We start from the raw sequence: 21,166 nt of genomic DNA, 5'->3' as shown, positions 1-21,166 counted from the left end.
GACCTGCAAGCCTGGGATAAGCCTCATAACAAGTATCCCTTCACTGGGCTTTTTTAAAAAATGTTTTCACTAAGAGCAAAATCTTTACATTGGTTTCCCTTTGTGAAAGTCAAACTGTCTTGTGCTGATAATAATTCCATCTCACAAGATGCTTTACGAGGGTTTTAATTTGCTATCTGGCCTCTGCCTTGACAATGCAGAATGATTATCTTTGGGCAATATTCAGTATTTGCAGGTATCAAAGTATTAAGATGAGTCTCCATTTTTCATTTCACAGGACATTTAGAAGGTGGTGAAAATGGAATAAAATGTTCTGCCTTTCCAGTGCCTTTTGCTTTGGTGGTGGTTAGGTCACCGTCCATCGGGTGATTGGACAGGTGTCCCAGCCGGAAGCCCAGGGCTTCCCTTCTAGTTTTAACCCCACCCACTTACAGGGAAGCTCTTACTGAGGGAAATCAGGACCTTACCGTAATGACTGTTGGCTTCGCTGTTAGGCTCTGACACCTTTTCATTGTTGGATTTCAGAAGCGGCGCTGCCGGCCTTAAAATAAAAGTTCAAAAGGAAATATATATATATTAAGCATTTTTCCACCGTAACTCCAAACCGGCAAAATCACTAAAGGAAAATCATATGAAAACAAGAAGAACTTTCTAAAGGAAAAAAGCTTTAGGCACATGTTTGGGAAACTGACATGTGTTTCAGTTCTAAGATTATTTGACCAAACTTTCTGCTGTTACGGTAAGTGTCAGGGTCAAAGAGTGCATGAATACCTAAGCCACTCTCAATTCCTTAAATCCTCACTGTGGGACCAGGGATATAGCTCAGTGGCACATGTGCCTGCCTGGCAAGCAGAAGGTCCTGAGTTTGATTCCCAGTACCAAAAAAGAAAAAGAATTTCCTTAAATCCTCACCCTGTGCTGCTGTTTCTCTCCACAGCACAGCAATTATTTCTGTACTCTTGGATTTTGAATACCAAGAACAATAAAGGTAGTAAAAAAAAAAAAAAATTTAAAGGGCAATTCTAGTTTGCCAGTAAGTCAAATTGTCATTTTCCCTCTACTTCCATTATAATTTCATAAAGAAAAGGGATTTCACAAATATTTGTCTATGCTAAGTGTGGTGGTGCGTGACTGTAATCCCAGCACTTGGGAGGCTGAGGCAGGAGGATCGCTGCAAGTTTGGGCCCAGCCTGGGCTACAACGTGAGCTCAAGGCCAGCCTGAACTGCATAGTGAGACTGTGTCTCAAAAAGGCAAACAAATAAATATTTACCTAGAAAGGACATGATCTCAGCATAAAAGCCATTTCCTCCCATGAAAGGATAGCTAGAAATCATCCACTAAGACTAGCACATAACACACACACACACACACACACACACACACACACACGACATACCCAAGACTCTTATTTATCTGAATTTGCCAAGACTCAGAACTGCCCAGTGACCAGACCCTCCACACAGCTAAATTCCAGCCATGCCCACAAAGCAGCTGCCCACTCTTACAAGGACACTGACCTGGACATTTCCACAGGCATCTGCTTGGCTTTGAAAAAGAAAAAGAAAAACCAAGATCAGTATAAAGTATCCATGTGCATACCAAAGGACCAGTCATTTCAACCACATTTGACTTTCCTGAAGATTATGTACCCATTAAAAAAGAAGAAAGGGCTGGAGATGTGACTCAGTGGTAGAGCTCTTGCCTTGCGTGTACAAGGCCCTGAGTTCAAGCCCCAGCACTGAGAGGAGGGGGAGGAAAGGGAGAGAGAGGAAAGAAAGCTAGATATATTCATGCTTGAAAAAGAAAGTCAGAAAAAGGAAAGGAAGCAAGAGGTGTATTCCTGAGCCGGGCTCAGTGGCAATCCCAGCTACTTGGGAGGCTGAGGCAGGAGGATTAGGAGTTCAAGACCACGCTGGGCAACATAGTGAGACTTCATTTCAAGGAAGAGATGTTTTTTCTTGGTCTTAAACAGAGATTTCACATCACTTCCCCAGATATCTGACAGTTTGGTTATTTCAGACAGAAGCAATTTTTGCAAGTGGGGTGTGATGGAGATGAAGACATTGGGATAGAAGCCAGATTAGTCACATAAGGGGGCAGCGGGGCTGGGGATTTAGCTCAGTGGCATAGCGCCTGCCTGGCAAGCATGAGGTCATGAGTTCAATTCCTGGTACTGGAAGAAAAACAACAACAAAAAACAAACAAACAACAACAACCACATAAGGGGGCAGCTACCTCTTTGATTTAAGACAATTCCAAAAATTGAAAAGCTAAGTTGATTCCTTGAACTTTTACTTCCAAGGTAGCTTGAGATCAACCTCTCAAACAGTCTTTGGAAGGTGTTTGTTTAGAAGCTATCACTTCCCAGGGAGTTACAGCTTGAGAAAAAAATCCTTGTCTTAGTTATGTTCTTATTTTGCGGACAAACTACCTGACATCTTCAAGTTAAATGAAGAAAGGCCTATTTCGGCTCACAGTTTATAGAGATTGTAGTCCATAGTCAGTTGGCTCCAAGGCAGGACGGCATGGAAGAGGGGAACAGCAGAGGAGAAACAGTTCATGGTGCAGCAAGCAGAAGGCGGAGAATGCTCAAGGCGGGAGGGATATATACAGATATATCCAGGCCATGCCCACAGTGACCACCTCCTCCCCCCAGGCATCTTCTCCCGATATCTCACGCAGATATAAAACCATCAGTGAACTAATTCAGCGTCTCACACCCATGCTCCAGCACATGAGGCTTTGAAGGGACACCTAGACATAAGCTATAACATTTCTCCCCTGGCCTCCAAAAGACTCATATGCATCTCTTTGTCTGTTTGTTTTGTCTTTTTGAGACAGAGTCTCCCTACGCTGTTCAGGCTGGCCTTGAGCTCACTTTGTAGCCCAGGCTGGTCTTGAACTCACAACGATCCTCCTGCCTCAGCCTCCCAAGTGCTGGGATTACAGGTGTGCGTCACCTCGCCCAGCTCTCATATGCATCTCTTTATACAAAATGGATTTAGTCCATCTCTTAAGAGGTGCCAAAATCCTGTTGGGCATGGTGGTACATGCTTATAATCTCAACCCTTGGGAGGCTGAGGCAGTTTGACTGAGTTCAAGGCCAACCTGGGCTATGTGGTGAGTTCAGGCCAGGCTGCACTACATAGAGAGACCCTTCTCAAAAACAAAATAAAAAAAAAAAAAAAAAAAAAAAAAAAAAAAAAAAAAAAAAAGAGCTATCAAAGTCCTAACAGTTTCAGCATTGCTAAAAAGTCTAAGTCCAAATAAAGCAAACTCTTAGCTATGAGCTCCTGTAAAAAGGAAAAGAAAGTTAAACACTACCAACATACAGTGGCACAAGATAAACTTTACTGGAGCCTCATTTCTGGCCCAACTCAAAACGTTTAAAGTCATTCTGCTGGGCTGTTTGCTCTCAATTCCTACAGACCTAGCTAAACAACAACAACACATAGTAGCCATGGCACTACCTCAACATTAGGCTGCACTGAAATTTCTTCTGCCAGGTTAGTCTACCGCCCTTCATCCCAGTCTTCTGCAGTGTCTCAGGGGATGAGCAAAATGCAGGCAAGTTTTCTGCCACAGCATAACACATGCGGCCTGAAGTCCAACTGCCAATGGAGTCCTTCTCAAATGAAACCTCCTGAGCCTGGTCTTTACCAGTTACATTTCTAAGAACATTCTGACCTTCTGAGCTCCAGCCAGAATCTCCCAGCAAGCTCAGCCTACAGCATTCCACAGCTGCTTCTTCAGTGGGTATCTCCAAACTCTTCCCACAAGTCCGTTCCAAAGGCTCCTCAACCTCATGGCCAGAGAGTATCATAGAAATGACCTCACTTCTCTGAGACCAAATTCTGTCTTACTTTCTTGTGGCTGGGACAAAATACCCGATACCCACAAGTTAAAGGAGGAAAGGTTTGTTTTGGCTCACGATTTGTAGAGGTTTCAGACCACAGCTGGCTGGCTCCAAGGCAGGGCAGTGTGGCAGTTCATGGTGTGGCCGACAGAAAGAATTGCGTGATCAAAGCAGGAGGAGGGACATATATAATCTCCAGTCCAGGCCACACTCACAGTGAGCTGCCTTTTCCCACCACGTACCGCATCTAGCTGTAAACCCATCAGCGGACGAATCCAGTGTCACACACCCATGATTCTGTCACCGCCCAAAACCCCACCTATAAGACTTTGTGGGGACATCTGGATATGAGCCGTAACACCCCTTATCCCATCTGCCTCCTTCCATCCAAGAAAGCAGCACCAGAGCTCCCAAAGAACCAGCTTATGCCACCAAAAAATTTCTTTTCAGAATTTACCGATGAGGAATCCTTTCCCTTGCATCTTGGCTAACGGACCTGGTTCCCAGGAGCCAGAGGGGGTTCCCAGCTTCCCGTCCATGTCTGGCTAACCTCAGTCACAGGGCAGAACTCATGGTACTATCAGCAGCTTCACTGGGAGGCATTTAGTGTGTGTGTGTGTGTGTGTGTGTGTGTGTGCGTGTGTGTGTAGGCACCAGTGTCTGTGACACTCACTACCAGTTCTGGGACCAGATGCGGCCAAAGCCCACAGAAAAGCTTCCTCTGACCACGTGGAGAGGAAGGCAGCTTTTCCCTTCTTCCCCGAGGTGGTTGCCCAACAAGGGAAGCAATCACTTTTATTTTTGCCCAGCTGAATGCAGGGGCAACAAAAGCCCCACGCCCCCTGAAGCCAGAATCTTTCTTATCAAGGTGACACCCCAAGGAGAACAATCAGTGACTTCTCCTCAGCTCCCTCAGGGCACTGCACGTCCCGGCCTGTTTCCTGACAAGGCTCGTGTTACAGCGGGGGAGGGACTGCGCTCACCTTTGGCTTTCCTCAGCACATAGCATCGGGCTCCAACTATCAAGGTGGCGATTACCATTCCGATGACGAGGACTGCGATCAGCACTTTCTTCCACGAGGCGAGAAACACTGCAGATGGAAAGGGGAGAAAAGCGATCAAATAGGGTCTTTCTCTGCCAGCAAGCAATAATATCAGCCTTAAGCAACAATTAAGACTGACGCTACGATTTCTGTAAGTAGCGCCTAACCTCAGCAGCTCCCTCAGGGATGCTGTAGTCACTGCAGGTGCAAAGTAGTTATTTCTGTTATACACGGAGGTCAGTTGTGGTCTTCAAGGAGGGGTCAAACCAACTTTGCTGGGTAGATTCCACTTTGGGGGCGTCTGTTCCACTGTCCTCTTTCCCTAGGAAGCCCCTGTTCCCCCCACATCAATGGGCTCCCCTGACCATGTCCCACCTGTGTGACTCAATCCTCGGAGCTGCAGACGTGACCCAGGGTGAGTCGATTGGTGTGTGTCTGCCAAGAATTTAGAGTTGTGACTGCATGAAATACTTCCAATTCCTCATCCACCACTCCTAATTTTCACTAAGTTATTTTTTTGGTTGTTTTTTTTGAGACAGGGTCTCACTATGTAGCTCAGCTGCCCCTGAACTATCTATGTAGCCCAGGCAGATCTCGAACTCACAGTGGTCCTCCTGCCTCAGCCTCCCAAGTGCTGGGATTGCAGGCGTGCACCACCTGGCCTGTCTCATTAAGTTAATTTGAGTGGGTTTCTGTCACTTCCTATGAAAGAGCCTGAGGATGTGTGTCTCAACCCTTGGTCACTTGAGCTGAACCGGTGGGGAACATCTCCCCTCAGGCCCACGCTGCACGCACTGCTGAGACCTTGACTCACCTTTGACCATCAGAGTGTTGCTCTGGGTGCTGCCCGCGGTGAAACTCGCTCTGTTGGAAGCCACGCAGTAGTACTGACCCTCCTGCTCCTTGCTAGCCTGCTCCTTGTACCAAATTACACGGGTGTCATTGGAGGTGGTTTGGTGGAAGGGGTTGGGCTCCCCGACTTTGTAAAACCTGTATGTGATTGGACCGGTCCCTTCGTTCACGGAGCACTGAAGCACGATTTCCTTCCCAGACTCCACCTCGGGGTTCCTCAGGATAGTGAGCTTGACCTGGTACACGGGGGCTGGAAGCAGGAATAGGGTTAGCGCCAAGCGACGGCGGGCGTCAGGGAAGGAACATGAAACGACTCCCGCTCACGGCCAGCTCCAGGTATGACTTGGATTTGGGCTGTGCCCTTCATTTTTTTTTGTTTTTGTTTTTTTCCAGTACCGGGAATCGAACTCACAACCTTGTGCTTGCCAGGCAGCGCTGTGCTGCTGAGCTAAATCCCCAGCCCCGACCTTCATTTAAGTCTTTCCTCTCACCCATGATTAGCCCAGAAGGGCAGTGACAGACACCCTGCCCTCATTCACCGATTAAATGTGAGCCCTGGGGACAGCTCCCTTCACGGCCCCCTTGAGGATTACGGACCACTCAGCTGTACGGTGAGGCTTGCTTGTGAGTTCTGTTTTTGTGTTTGTTTTTTGAGACAGGGTCTCGCTATGCTGTTCAGGCTGGCCTCGAACTCTCAGCGATCCTCCTGCCTCAGCCTCCTGAGTGCTGAGATTACAGGTGTGCGCCACCACGCCCGGCACTTGTGTGTTCTGTATGCACGGTACTTTTATATCTTACAAATAACTTTGACTCACTGCCTGCTCTAGCTGGCATCCTGGTTTTCTTCTCTTGCCTCTGTGCTTTCACAACTTGATTTCCCACTTCCTTGCTACTGAAGTCTGACTTCTCTACCCCTTTGATTTTTGAAACTGCAATCTATCTGTGGTTTAAAAACAACAACAGAAACAAAAAAAATTGTGTGTGACTCTCAGACCATGGGCCTGCCGATTAAATGCAGTGATGCACGTTCGTTCCTCCGTCTCCCAGCCGGGGGCTCTAGAGCTCCCCTGTCGCTTTGCACTTCCGGTTGAACTTGGCTTTCTCTAGCCTTCTGTGCTCACCCAGCAGAGTTCTGATCCTAAGCTGTCTCCCCAGACAGACCGCCCTACTTGTGTGAGAATGGGCTGGCCAGCAGATGGGTCCTCTAACTTACAAGTCACGCTCTCGTGAGCATAAGGGTCTTAAGATCGTGGAGCTGCTGAGCACCAGGTCTGGGATGGCAGTGGTCTCGTACTAAAGCAGTGGCCAGAGGATAGGGCCCAACCCGACATCCTCTGTCTTTGTGTAGCAAAAGGGAGCGGAGGCTCAGGGCCTGACTGTTCAGGCTCAAATCCCACCCCCCCCAGCTATTTGCCTCAACTGCCTCATCACAAACAAGACTACAACAACAAGTCTCACGCTGCTAGTATAAGTGTGAACAGGGAGGATTTACTGCAATCCTTTACACAGGCTCGGACAGCAATCAGAGCTCTGTAAGTGTTACTACTAATGATGACCCCATTTTGGACCCTCTGGGAATTGAACAAAGGGCCTTTGCACTGAGTTAGATCTTGGCCCTTTTTAAAATTTCTTATTTTGAGACAAGGTCAAGCGAATTTGCTAAGTGTCCTAGGTTAGGCTTGAACTTGCAGCTTTCCTGCCTCAGCCTCTCAGAGTTCTTGGATTACAGGCGTGTCCCACCACACTCAACATGGCAATTTAATTTCAACCAATAGCTTCCCATGGGCTTCTGCATTTGATTTTTAACAAGTCCCACCCAGGGCAACCCACTTTCTGAGTTCCCGCCTGTCTCTCTCGGGAACCATCTCTCCTTCAATAAAATTTCCTACTGTGAAAAACAAAAAAAAAACAAAAAAAAAAACATATCCCAAGGGCAAGATAGTACATGTCTATAATCTTAGCATTTGGGAGGCTGAGGCAGAAGGATTGCTGTGAATTTGAGGCCAGCCAGGCTATGTAGTGAGTTCAAGAGCAATTTGGAATACACAGTGAGACTCTTTCAAAAAATAAAAACAAAAACAAACTCCAAAACTCAAACAAAAAAATGAAATGAGACTCTGTCTCAAAAAGACAAAACAAAACAAAACAAAACAAAACAAAAAAACCCCACCAATCTAAACGAACAAACCCTAAAACCAAAAAAGAAAAAATGTTTTCTGAGATATGAACTATTTCCTTCTTCTTAATGATACTGTCACAGATTAGTCTTCCCAAGAACTCATTTTTATCAAATCCTTCTTTCTTCTAGCTCTTTTTTTCTTTTTGGTCTTTTTGAGACAAGGTTTCACTATGCAGTTCAGAATGGCCTTGAGCTCACTTTGTAGCCCAGGCTGGTCTCGAGCTCACAGCAATCCTCCTGCCTCAGCCTCCCGAGTGCTGGGATTATAGGCATGCACCACCATGCCTAGCTCTTCTAGTTCTTCACTGCATAATACGCAGTTAATAAACTGCATGTTAGTGATGGCATGCAGCTATTAAACAAAGGACTGAGAGGAGGAAACCTCGGCAAGCTTCCTACACTGGGTGCAGAATACCTAGGAGACACAACCAATGGAACTTCTGAGGTCTTTTGCGAGGCATAAGAAAGAAGCCCCAGGAAAAATAGCCACCTTCAAGGTATGAGAATTCCAAGCATATGTTAGCAACTCTCATAAGACCAGGGCCTGCGGCTTTGACTGCTGCAGGCACCACAAGACACAGAGCTCCCCAGCAGGGCCACCAGTCAGAAGCACCCTGGCCTACAGTTCTCCTACAGTTCTCAAGGATGGCTCGCCATTCACCTGATTTTTTGTTTTGTTTTATTTTTTTTGTTTTTTGAGACAGGGTCTCACTACATAATCAAGGCTGGCTTTGCACTTGCAGAGATTCCCCTGCCTCAGCCTCCCAAATGCCAGGATTACAGGCGTGCACCACCATGCCTGGCCTCTCCATTCATCTGAAAAGGAGCAAAAGCCAAGGGGGCCAAACACCCGACTTCAGTGCTTCATAAACTCAGGACACGTTCGCTCGTGTGCTGTCTTAGCAGTTCACGCGAAAGGTCTGCGAAGAGATTACACTGACCACATCAAGAGATCCCTAATAGTTCCCAACCCCTTTTTCTGGATCTGGTTATGCCGTGATGTGTACCCGGTTTATGGACTTGGGGCAAGTCTCACCCATGTATTCTAGTGCCCCCACAATCTCTGGGTAAGCCCCAATCTCCCCAAATGGTAACCAAAGTCCCAACCCCTCGGGATTTCTTCTCGAGACGCAGCAACGTACCTATCACCTTGATGCTCAGGACCTCACTGGACACTGCAGGGTGGGAGTGACAGTTATCTGCAACGCACTTGTATTCTGCATCCTTGGTGGGGCTGTCTCGGAACTCGGCGGGCTTATCTGAGGCCTTTGTGATATTCTCTAAAACATCACTTCCTCTTAACAGGTAATAAGTAATAGGTGAAGTCCCATTTCTCGAGTGGCAACTGACTGTTACGGCCTGTCCCTTAATGATCTCGGACTTGGGGTGATGAAGAATCCTGGGCGTGGAGATATTTCCTAGAGCGAGAGAGGGAGACATGACCGGAAGGGTAACACAGCAGTGCATCCAGCCCTGTGGCTTCCTTCTCTAAATGCTGGTCTTTTGTTTCTGCCACCGTGACAATTTGAAATCCCTGCTTGCCTTAGGAGTGTGTGTGTGTGCGTGTGTGTGTGCGTGTGTGTGTGTGTCTGTGAGTGTATATTTAGTAATGAGAGAGAAAAGAGACAAGTGGGTGGGGAGTGGCTCAGTGGTAGAGCGCTTGCCTGGCCTCACATATATGAAGCCCTGGGTTTGATCCCCAGTACCACCAAGAGAGAAAAAAAAAAAGGCTGGGGGTGTAGCTCATTGTGAAAACCCTGATTCAAGTCCTGGAGCCTCCTACCATACACATACAAGTGATATAGGCAAAATAAAGAATGACTCAAATTCTTTTTTTTGTCTTTTTGAGACAGGGTCTCGCTATGCAGTTCAGGCTGGCCTTGAGCTCACTTTGTATTCCAGGCTGGCCTCAAAATCGCAACGATCCGCCTGCTTCAGCTTCCCAAGTGCTGGGATTACAGGCGTGCACCACCACGCCCGGCTTACAATGACACAAATTCAAAGAAATCATTACATCCGCATAAGGGCATGTTTATGTTTTAATAAAGCTCACATGCACACAAACATACATATGCTTTTGGTGTGTGGACCAAAATCACAGAAAAGCATAAGAAAGGTATAGCAAGGATTCAAATAGAACATGTCTGGAGATAAACTCTTAGGCACTGAGCGGGGTGGTATACACCTAGCATTCCAGCACTGGAGAGGCTGAGGCAAGATGAACACGTTCAAGGCCAGCCTGGGCAACTTAGCAAGACTCTGTCTCAAAACAATTTTCTTAAAAAAAGGGCTGCAAATGTAGCTCAGGGCCAAGGCCCTGGGTTCAATCCTTAGCACCACTAAATAAGTAAATAAGAGAAAAGAATCAGAGACAGTGACTTCACTGGGGTTCCACGCTCACTTAGGACCTTCATACTTAATATGGTCCAGGGAGCCGGGCGTGGTGGTGCAGGCCTGTAATCCCAGCATTCCAGAGGCTGAGGCAGGAGGGTTGTTGTGAGTTCTAGGTCAACCTGGGCTACAAAGTGAGCTCAAGGCCAGCCTGGGGTACAAAGTGAGCTCAAGGCCAGACTGAACCCTGAACTGCATAGTAAGACCCTGTTTCAAAAAAAAAAAAAATGTGGTCCGGCCGGTCCTGACCTACTGAATTAGAATGTGTGTTTTAACCAGGTCTTGTATGTGCTTTAAGTCTGGGAAGCCGGCTTCTCATTCTGCCCACTGGAAGTCCTACCCCTTCTGCTCAGCTAGGATATTGGTAAAAACTAGATCTTTTTAGATCTTTTGTTTTTATTTTTAAAAAATCAATTGTTTGGTTTCTTTAAGTACTGGGGATTTTCACTGAGCTACCTTCTCATTCCTTTTTAAACTTTTTATTTTGATTCAGGGTCTCACTAAGTTACTAAGTTACACAGGCTAGGGTGGAACTTGTGATCCTCCTGCCTCAGCCTTCTCTCAGACCATCCGGGGCCAAATCCCCGACCTTGACATTGGGCAGCAACACCACCCTTGTAGCGTCTCTCTTGTGCGCTCTGAGCAGGACTACCCCTTGCTCTGTCTGGATCTCGAATTCCCATGTTTCTTGCCCTCGTGTTCTCGCCCAGCCTGAGGCTGATCTGCCTTCACCGGTGATCTGCCTCCTACCTCCCGCTCAATCCCAGGTCCCCGCAGAGCCCCGAGGACACACTCACCGCACACTGTGATCTGCACGGCATTGCTTTTCTTGACCACTTTGCCGACCCCTGCGGTGCAGGTGTACGTCCCGCTGTCCCACCCTTCCGTGATCTTGGTGAAGTTCTGGCCCCGTGACACGACGGTGCCTTCCTTCTCGATAGTGAAGTTGGCCAGAGGTGCTCCTGGGATGGAGCACAGCAGGTCCAGCCTCTCACCTTGGTCCAAACGGGTGGAGGAAGATTCCAGCTTCGGCTTGGGAAACAGTTCTGAAAACACCGAGGAGGAAAGGGACGAGGTGTGTCTGGGCATCCGCTCAAGCGCCTGCCTGGAGAGGTCCACGGCCCGGCCCCTTCGGGCAGAACCAACCCCTTTGATCCTTATGTTCCCGTTGGGTGAACCCTTAAAGAGCGATGGCTCTTTGTGTGCCTGGGACCCACTGAGAGGTTCTGCTTGTTTGATGGTCCAATTTATTTCACGGTCATGGATAAGAAAAGTTTATAACTTGTAAAGCAGCGGGTGTTGATTCATTCACGCATTCACTCCTGTATTTGTTTACGCATACATTTCACTTCACAAACCCTCACTGCAGATACGTTCTGTGGCAGGCGCCTGGCTGTGCATGGGGGGGGCAGCGCTGGATGGGAAACAGCGCTGGACTCCAAATGCTTACGTCTAGGGAGTGACTCAGACCTGGTACGTGCAGTACAGCCCATAGAAGGGGCTCTGAACTTCACCTTGGAGGCGTGAAAGGCTCCTTGTAGGAAGTTATCCGGGGACAGCGGCCCCGGCAGCACGTCTTAGCCTGCTATGCTGTAAAAATCTGCCGCAGGCCGGTCTGTTTGAATCTGGGCAGTGCTTGAAGGCAGAGACTGGTCTCTGATCATTCTCTGCTCCCAGTACTTTGCCCAGCATCGATATACACTGAATGAATACTTTTCTCTAATAAGGTACTATAAATATTATCAGTGAAAAATATCGAGGGCCGTCAACAGATTTGTCACCCTCAATGATTCGCTAAATTGCCAGCAAGCGCTGTGAGTCAGTAGCTCTGACATCAGGCCGCTGGCAGCCTACCGCCGGTGACCCGAGGGCTGCAGCTGTGACTAACAGTGCTTCACACACGAGGGTTTTTCCTAGATGAGTGAGCGGGTGTGTGCACAGAAAACACTTTCCCTGGGGTCAGAAGAGGACTCTCCCTTCCGGTGGAAGCACAAGAAAGATAGTGCATCTACTTAAGGTAATAAGTTATTTAGAGCGAAATAATGCCAGGCATGGGAGTAAAGTCAGAGGGAACTTCTAAGTATATAGGCGTGGAGAGCAAACAGGCCCGAGGATGATTCCTGCTCTGCCCTGCACTGCCCCTGTAACTCTTAGGTCAGTTACTAACTTCCCAGCCTCAGTTTCCACAACCATAAAATGGGTATGAAAACATCTCCCTCCTAGAGTTTTATGAGCATGAAATAAAAGTGCATCTAAGCCTTTGTACAGTGTTCACCAATGGAGAATTGCTCCGATTTTTTTTTTTGTTTACTGATGTTCATTTCCAAGCCTGACACAGGGCTTGCGTGTGGGGTCTAACACAGTGCCTGGTTCTGACCGAGGAGACGCTTGTTAGCTCCCCCTGAGCGCTTTTTCTGCACAGACACCCGGTAACACTTCACCTGGTCATTACGCCAGCGCCGTAACGGGAGGGCCATCACCACCCCGTCTCCCAGAGCTGCGGCATGCTCAGAACCTCACCCAGCCTCCCGGAGGAAGTGAGCCCCGGGGCCGGGATCTGGTACCAGAGCCCGCGCACTCAGCCACCACGGTCCAGCGCCTCGGCTTCTCCCCACAGGTTCCAAAGCCCAGGCTGAGCACGTTCACTTGAACAAGCCGAGGCAGGAAAGGACCGGCTCCCACTGGCCGCGCTGGTTGCGCCACGGCTTCTCCCCGAGTCCGCTAGGAGCAGTGCCCTCCCGAGCAGCCTTACCTGTGATGTTGACCATGACGCTGCTGACCTTGGAGAGGCGGCTGGATTCCACCTTGCACGTGTAGTTGCCGTTGTGCTCCACCATGGCCATGACCGAGTAGATGGTCTCGCGGCCGCTGCTGCTGTAGGCCACGATCTCCCTGTCCTTCTGGATTATGATTTCTGGGGTCTCGTGGGCCAGGTGCGTCACTTGAATGGTGCACTTGATTTGGAGGTCGTCTCCCTCCGTGATGATCCCAGCGGGGGTGATGTGGAACCTGGGAGTAGAGAAGGACGCTGCAAGAGAAGAGGACAGGCCGGTTGGACTGAGGTTCAAACCGGGGCTCTTCCTACTCTTCTGCTTTTGCTTTTCCAAAGTCTGTGTCTCCTAATTAATTTTTTGTCTTTTTGAGACGGGGTCTCGCTACACAGTTCAGGCTGGCCTTGAGCTCACTTTGTAGCCCAGGCTGGCCTCAAACTCACAGTGATCCTCCTGCCTCAGCCTCCCAAGTGCAGGATTACAGGTGTGCGCCACCATGCCTGACCTACTAATTAATTTTAAAAACCCAACCTGTCCTCTCAATTCCTTCCCTAGGTACCTCTAAGTGTCTTTTCCTTCCAGCTCATTTCTCTGTCTGAGCCTTCTTGGTTGCAGTTTCTGACTTCCTTGAGCTTCCCAAAGGCCAAACCCTCAGAATGGCCCCTGGCGGGTAGAAATGCCGTGGCTGCTGCCCTTCCCGGATGCACTTAACCCATTACAGGAGCCCTCGTGTGGCCGCAAGACCAGTCCACAGCTCTCAAGAGTGGCAGCTACACAGACTACACTGCTTCATAGAAGTACATTATTTGAATAATAATATGCCTAAAAAACAGATTCCAGTCTACTGTACTTGATGTCTTCTGTTTGTTCATTGGTTTTCATTTTTTTGAGACAGATTCTCACTATATAGTTCAGGCTGGCTTTGAACTCACTATGTAGCCCAGGCTGGCCTTGAACTTACAGCAATCCTCCTGCTTCAGCCTCCTGAGTGCTGGGATTATAGGCATGCACCACCACACCTGACAAAATATATATCATATATAAAATATGTCACGGCCCAAAAAGTTTGAAAAATACTACCAAAATGATTAAGAAGAGGCCTTAAGCCCCCAGGACAGCCATTGATTCCCTTTCCAAAGCCGGGCTCTATGCCCGTCCAGAAAGCACACAGCATGATGACGAGGTTGTAGACACAATGACAGGACTCTGACCTGTCACAGTGACCTCTTCACTCCTGGTGGTGTCCGAAGTCTCAGTTTGGAACCCCGAGGAAATCCTGGCTTGACAGGTGAAATATAAAACATAGTCCTGTTCTCCAATCGGGAACTCCACGGTCACAAAATTCTGTCCCAAAGAAGTCTTCTCTTTTACGAGCTTGACAACTTTTGGATCGCGTTCAAACTTTTCAACTTTGAAATATATGGGGGCCCTTTCCTCTGGAACAGAACAGTTGACCGTCACGGCCCCGCCTTCTATGGCTTCCTTCTTGTCCAGGGTCACCTTGGGCTTTGGTACCCCTGGGGAGAAGGAGACAGTCTAGTTAGTACCAGTTGGATCTAGTGGCACAGCCTCCCACAGCTGTCACCGTGGCCAAGCCGCCTGAGGATTCCTTTTCCTCCTCCACACCCCCGCCCGGTACCACAGATATGTACATGCTCAGTACTCTGAAAAATATAAACTATGCTCAAGGTCTGGCTAGGGCTTTCAATAGTTTATACAGTTCCTTTGGGACAATGGTACAACAGATTCCCAAACTGAGATGGTTTAAAGAGAAAAAAAAAAAACAGCCAATATTTATAAGTATTACAATGATTATTGTAATTTATTGATGCCAACCACAGGCTAGAGTTGAGTTGACTTCCATTTATCCCATATTTTAGGGTATAAAAATAGGCCAGACACTATCTCTCTTTACGATTTATAGTCTAGAAGAACAGACAGATTGTGAGGAATACAGCCGTGCATTACTTTTTTTTTTTCCCCAGTAACGGGAATTGAACTCACGACCTTGCACTTGCCAGGCAGGCGCTGTGCTGCTGAGCTAAATCCCCAGCCCCCTTTTTTTGTCTTTTTGAGACAGGGTCTTGATATGCAGTTCAGGCTGATCTTGAGCTCACTTTGTAGCCCAGGCTGGCCTTGAACTCGCAGCGATCCTCCTGCCTCAGCCTCCCGAGTGCTAGAATTACAGGCATGCGCCACCAAGCCTGGCTGAGCCGTGTATTACTTTATGACAGGGGCAAATTACTTTATGACACAGAGTGTATTTACCCCAATTAAGATGGCTCTGGCATCACTAGGTGGCATGATCTTCTGGGACGCTACCACACTGGCAGTCCGTCGTTGACTAACGCAATTGTAGAGCAAATGGCTGACAGTGCAGTACACCGTGTGCCGTAAGTGATACTAAGCACTCTACCTGTGTGATACCTTTTAACCTTCCCTAATCCCCTGAGTTGAATATCTGTTGTACCCATTTTACTGATAAGCATGTTGAAGTATAGAGTGGTAAAAGGAAATAGGTAGAAACCTAAGCAGGGAGACTGCAGAATCTAATGTCTTACCACAGCCCTGTGGGCTTTCGGGTAATAAATCCCCCTGAATGCAGAGAGACCATATGAGCTATAAGGATCTCCCAGAGGGAGATCAACTTTAAGGAGTCAGAGAGGAAAAGAGGAAGTCCCTGAGTTGGGCTTTGAAGAAGAAAGTGAAATTGCGTGTGTGTTTGGCTATGTTGTTTTTTTGTGGTGCTGGAGATTAAACCAAGGGCCTTCACACTGAACTACCTCCCCAGCTGTTTCATTTATTTTTTATTTTGAGACGACAGGGTCTTGCTAAGTCACTAAATCCCCCAGCCTGAGCTCAAACTTTCAGTCTTCCTGCCTCAGCCTCCCGGAGTGCTGGAATTACAGACATGTACTATACCACACCCAGCTAGAAAGTATAGTTCCCAAGATAAGATGAAGAAGGGTAACTGGGTGTGGTAGGGGGATGTCTGTAATCACAGCACTCGAGAGGCTGAAGCAGGAGGGTCGCTGCAAGGTGGAAGCCAACCTGGGCTGGATGTTCAAGGCCAGCCTGAACTTCATAGTGAGAGAAAAATAATAATAAAGAAAAATAAAGAAAGGTATTCCCGGGAGAAGAAACAACAACATATGCAAAGACAAGTATTTTAGAAAGAGCCTGGCACACTGGGAACAGGCTAAATGCTGCACTGTCAGGTTAGCAAAAAGCCAGCAGCCGAGTAAGAAGCATGCCGCGTGGAGAGGAGCTGGTGTCACTGCCCGCGTGCGGTTACTAATCATGCTCCTGTGTGACGCTTCCTGCGCCTTCCTGCACCCCGACGCCGGAGACTCACCCTGCACCCACAGCCGGTTCTCCCCGGTGGTCTTCTTCTTGTTGTTCAGCAGCACCACGCACTTATACATCCCCGAGTTGAACACCCGGGCGTGAGGGATCAGAAAGCTCTCTGTGTCCTTCACGGAGGAGACGTTGTGCAGGAGCGCATCGTCCTTGTAGAACAGCACCTGGTGCCGCGGCTTGACGTGCGAGGTGGTGCTGATGTCCACGACGCACTGCAGGGTCACGTTCTGCCCGTTCTCCACCTTCCAGTCTGGCAGGCTCTGCATGTGGATGCTGTTGATGGTGAAAGCTAGTGCGGACGGAAGGGGCGCAGACCATCAGACCATCAGACCATCAGACCATCAGACGCGGCACCCAGCATCCCCCATGCACCCGTCACCTCCTGCCCTGGGTCCCGAATGCCCAGAGCCAGGCAGCTCAGGACTATAGGCCGTGGGTTAAATACGAGGCGGGTGATACTAAGCCGGCCCTTGGCTCACCCCGATCGGGTGGCAAAGTGTGGCAAACACAAGGTAAACGCCATGCCGCCTGGGAGCTGCTGTCCCGGCCCCACGCAGGGAGCATAAGCGTTACTCAGACCGGTGTTCAAATCCTGGCTTATCACTGGCTGGATGACTGAGCGGTTAACCTCTTTGAGTTCAGTTTCCTTCGCCTCTAAGATGGGAGAATAATCCCTCTGTAGCTTATTTCAGTAGATGTACAGTAGAACAGCCCAGAAGCACCCTGCACAGGGCCAAGCGCACAGAAAGTGCTTAAGGAGTAGCACCTCCCTCTATGCTAAAGCCAGGGGGTCAGGCCAAGAGGCCAAGAGCCTTCCATCCCTACCCAGGCCTGACTGAACTAGGAGTCCCGCCGTCATCTTCCTCCCTCTGCTTTTCTTTCTTTTCTTTCTTTCTTTTCTTTCTTTCTTTCTTTCTTTCTTTCTTTCTTTCTTTCTTTCTTTCTTCCTTTTTCTTTCTTTCCTTCTTTCTCTCTCTCTGTCTTTCTTTCTTTTTTCCTTCCTTTCCTTCAAAAGCTTTTTTTTTTAAGGAGGGAAAGGTTTACTGAGCTCACAGTTTGTGTGGAGGGTTCAGTCATAATCACCCGGCTCCAAGGCAGGGTGGCCCATGGCAAAGGGGCAACCGTTCAAGGCACAGAAGACAGCAAGAGCAGCAAGACTACAAAGGGGGCTTCAGAAACTTTTAAATTTAAGAGCTTTCTCATAGGTGCTGGGCAGTTTGTAGACTTTTTTTTTTTAAAGTCAAGTTTTGTGAATTTTGTTATATATCAGAAGTTCTTAAACATCTCAACCAGATATAAAAAAAAAAAACCTTGAGTGTGCGCTGAGGACTGGGTGTGTGGCTCAGCAGTAGAGCACTGGCTTAGCACGCACAAGGAGCCTGACTCCGTTCCCAGCACACGCACACGCACACGCACACACACAGGCGTTGAGAAACACCAGGCTTTAAAATTACTGAGAAAAGACAGAGGCGCCTTTAGATAAAAATAACGAACCCTCCGCGCTGCCGGCAGCTGGTGTTTTCTATCTGATGGACTCAGAAGTGGAAACCACTTCTGAAGCGTCACCTGCAACCCCCACCCCCAGCAGCGCTTGAGGAGCAGTGAGCTCAGGTCGAAAAGCCCAAAGCGCACCCCCAGCTCAACCACAAAGCCAGGTTTGGGGCGGGTGAGACAAACACAGCATTTCCGGCTGGTGTCCTTCAGCGCGGGAGGGGCGTACAGCCAGCAAGCTGGGCGACCCATAGAAAGCAGGTCTTGGGGTCGCGTTTGGAGATAACTTTCGGTGTGGGGTGCTGGTGGGAAGGTGGGCCGCCTAACCACACGTCTTCTCTCGCTTTCCTCCCCGACCCCAACCGTGGTCAGCTGGCTGCCGAGAAGCCACTGTCTGGAGATTTTCCAGGCTAGGGATGGGACCGCGCTCCTTGGTCAGAACTTTGGTCCCAGCTTCAGGGTAGACCAGCGCAGGTCTGTTTGTCTGAGGAGTCTCTCAGTGCTGCCTGCAGGTTTTTCTGCAGCCCACCTGGAGTACCAGTTACGCCCCCCCCGGATCTCGGAATCCCTCAGCTGTTCCTACAGGATGGTTTCCTTTCCCACGCACAGGGATCTAAGCGTAATAATCAGCACGGTATTTACTCTCCACATGCATTTTGTTTTGTTTTTGTTTTTTGTCGTTTGGTACCGGGAATTGAACTCATGACCTTGCGCTTGCCAGGCAGGCTGTTGTGCTGCTGAGCTATATCCCCAGCCCCATCTACATTCATCTCAGAAAAACGGCCTTGGGGGCTGGGGATTTAGCTCAGCGGCACAGCGCCTGCCTGGCAAGTGCAAGGTCGTGAGTTCGATTCCTGGTGCTGGAAAAAAACAAAAACAAACAAAAACGACCTCAAACATCATGCTCTATATCCCACTAAAAGGAATGAATGATATGGGTGTGTAAGGGGCTAGGGAAAATGTAACTAAAGCTATAACCTTAAAACCAGGTGTGCTCAGATCTTTTTTTATTTTTTATTTTTTCCCAGTACTGGAGATTGAATCCAGGACCTTCACACTGAACTGCACTCCAGCCCTTTTTTATTTTGAGACAGCATCTCATTAAATCACTAAGTTGCCCAGGCTTGGCTTGAGTTTGTGATCCTCCTGCCTCAGCCCCACACAGTGCTGGGATTACGGATGTGTGCCACAGTGCTCAGCTGGTTTTAGTTTCTTGTGTATCCTTCTAGCCTGTATCGTTAAGCATACACAGGTGAAAATAAATATAAAATCTTGCTGGGCGTGGTGGTACACTCCTGTAATCCCAGCACTTGCGAGGCTGAGACAGGAGGATCACTTTGAGTTTGAGGCCAGCCTGGCCTGGGCCAACCTAAACTACATAGCGAGACCCTGTCACAAAAAAAAAAAAAAAAGGGGGTTATTTCCTCTGCCCCTTTCACACTAGAGGTAAGCACTTCATACACATACTTGACACCTTCAATCTTGGACCTCATCTAATTTATGAGAATGTCAGAGGCCAGAGCCAGGGTGGGATAAGTGGGCAATGAATTGTTGTTATTCAAGCAAAGTAGGATCCCTACTGTGAAAGCTCAGATCAGGCCCCTAAAAGTTCAAATATTCGAAGATCATGAATACTCTGTGTATTATGTGTTACTCTAAATCTCCTTATCTTTGGACCAACGAAGAACTCCAAAATTCTCTGTTTTGTTTTTAAGCTGGGTACAGTGACACACACCTGCAATGCCAGCACTCAGGAGGCTGAGGCAGGAGGGTTGCCGTGAGTTTGAGGTCAGCCTGGGCAACATGGTGAATTCCAGGCCAGCCTGAACTACACAGCAAGATCCTGTCTCAAAAAGACAAAAATAAAAAAAATTTTTTTTTCTATTTTTGGATCACCTTGCTATTACCCCTCCTTGAACTGTGTCAACCAAGTAAAGCAGCTTTTGGACCCTACAGAGGGATCCGGGATACAGTTATGGGCTCAATTTTGTCCCCACCCCCCAACTCAAATTCTTATATTGAAGCCCTAAGTGCCGGTGTTACAGAATGTGCCTCTGTCAGGTCTGTAGAGAGGCGATTACACTAAAATAAGGCCATTAAGGTGGGTCCTGCTCCCGTCTGATTTGTGCCCTAGTGAGAGGAGATTTGGGGACACCAGGGAGGCCCACATGCAGAGGAAAGACAGGTGAGGGTGGCCCACAGGGAGAAGTAGCGTCTGTGAGCTAAGGAGAGGCCTCAGAAGAAGCCGAACATGTCAGCCCCTGGATCTTAGACTTCTGTTATCTAGAACTGAGAGGAACTAGATTTCTGTTGTTTGTCATTTTTTGGTACCGGGAATCGAACTCAGGACCTTGCGCTTGCCAGGCAGGCGCTGTGCTGCTGAGCTATACCCCTCAGCTCCGATTTCTGTTGTTTAAATTAGCTGATCTGTGCTATTATGTTCTGGCAATCCAAGAGGCTTAACACAGATACTGTTAAGAAACAGAGTTGGATCCCCAGTGCTGGGCTGGATCCCTAGTACTGCAAAAAAAAAAAAAAAAAAAAAAAAAAAAAAATTTGTGGAACCCAAGAGTTCAGGATGTTGGGAATGTTGTGTGATTTCACAAGGTGTTCCAACACCACCGGGCAAAGCTACTTCGACATTTCTGTCTTGGGATTCTGAAAATTGTCTAATGGTTCTTGCTTCCTTTGTGGATTCCAAGAATTTTCTAACGGACCTTGTTTCCTTTTTGGCTTCAGTTGCTAAGAGATACAAAGGCAAAGTTTCGTCCCTGTTCCTAGCAATGTTTGTGCTGTGTTTTTGCGTGCTAACGGGGCCCTTGCTTCACTTGTCCGCCTCTAATTCTGGTTTCCCCGTTAATGTTCTTGTTGAACATAATTTTCATACGTGGTCTCACTTTTCAGATAGGAAAAGGCATAATTAGCTATGTGACTTAGATGATAGCAACACCTGTCTTTCTTGCTCTCTCTTTTAACATAATTAAGCCTTCTCAGAGCAACTGCAAATTTAATTTGTCTCTAACATGTCTCAGTATCATAGTGAGTGTAATAGTTAATACCTACTCCTCCCCTGTTATTTTTGTAGTACTGGGGACTGAACTCAGCACCCTCACACTGAGCTACATTACCTGGCTAAATTGCTAAATTGCCCAGGCTGGGTTATAATTTTTGATCCTTCTACCTCAGCTTCCCAGGGTGCTAGGATTATAGGGGTGAGCCAC

At 48.1% G+C, this 21,166-nt stretch overlaps 1 protein-coding gene across 4 annotated transcripts in view; it reads right to left on the bottom strand.

Moving 5' to 3' along the window:
* Positions 1–21,166, bottom strand: part of Pecam1 (platelet/endothelial cell adhesion molecule 1) — an 83,277-nt gene that overhangs the window by 22,935 nt on the left and 39,176 nt on the right. For all 4 annotated transcript variants that reach the window (XM_005402168.2, XM_013503224.1, XM_013503222.1 and 1 more), the window contains 9 exons: positions 16,450–16,743; positions 14,306–14,611; positions 13,076–13,351; positions 11,121–11,369; positions 9,075–9,350; positions 5,716–6,003; positions 4,842–4,949; positions 1,520–1,547; positions 468–541 (listed from right to left, as the gene is read on the bottom strand). In XM_005402168.2, coding sequence (XP_005402225.1) covers positions 468–541; positions 1,520–1,547; positions 4,842–4,949; positions 5,716–6,003; positions 9,075–9,350; positions 11,121–11,369; positions 13,076–13,351; positions 14,306–14,611; positions 16,450–16,743 — 1,899 coding nt within the window. The remainder of the gene's footprint in view (positions 1–467; positions 542–1,519; positions 1,548–4,841; positions 4,950–5,715; positions 6,004–9,074; positions 9,351–11,120; positions 11,370–13,075; positions 13,352–14,305; positions 14,612–16,449; positions 16,744–21,166) is intronic.

This window comes from Chinchilla lanigera, unplaced genomic scaffold (assembly GCF_000276665.1).
Source record: "Chinchilla lanigera isolate Chin_1 unplaced genomic scaffold, ChiLan1.0 scaffold00077, whole genome shotgun sequence".
Taxonomy (NCBI): domain Eukaryota; kingdom Metazoa; phylum Chordata; class Mammalia; order Rodentia; family Chinchillidae; genus Chinchilla; species Chinchilla lanigera.
The sequence above is the reverse complement of the archived record's forward strand: the minus strand, read 5'-3'. Positions and strand labels throughout refer to the sequence as shown.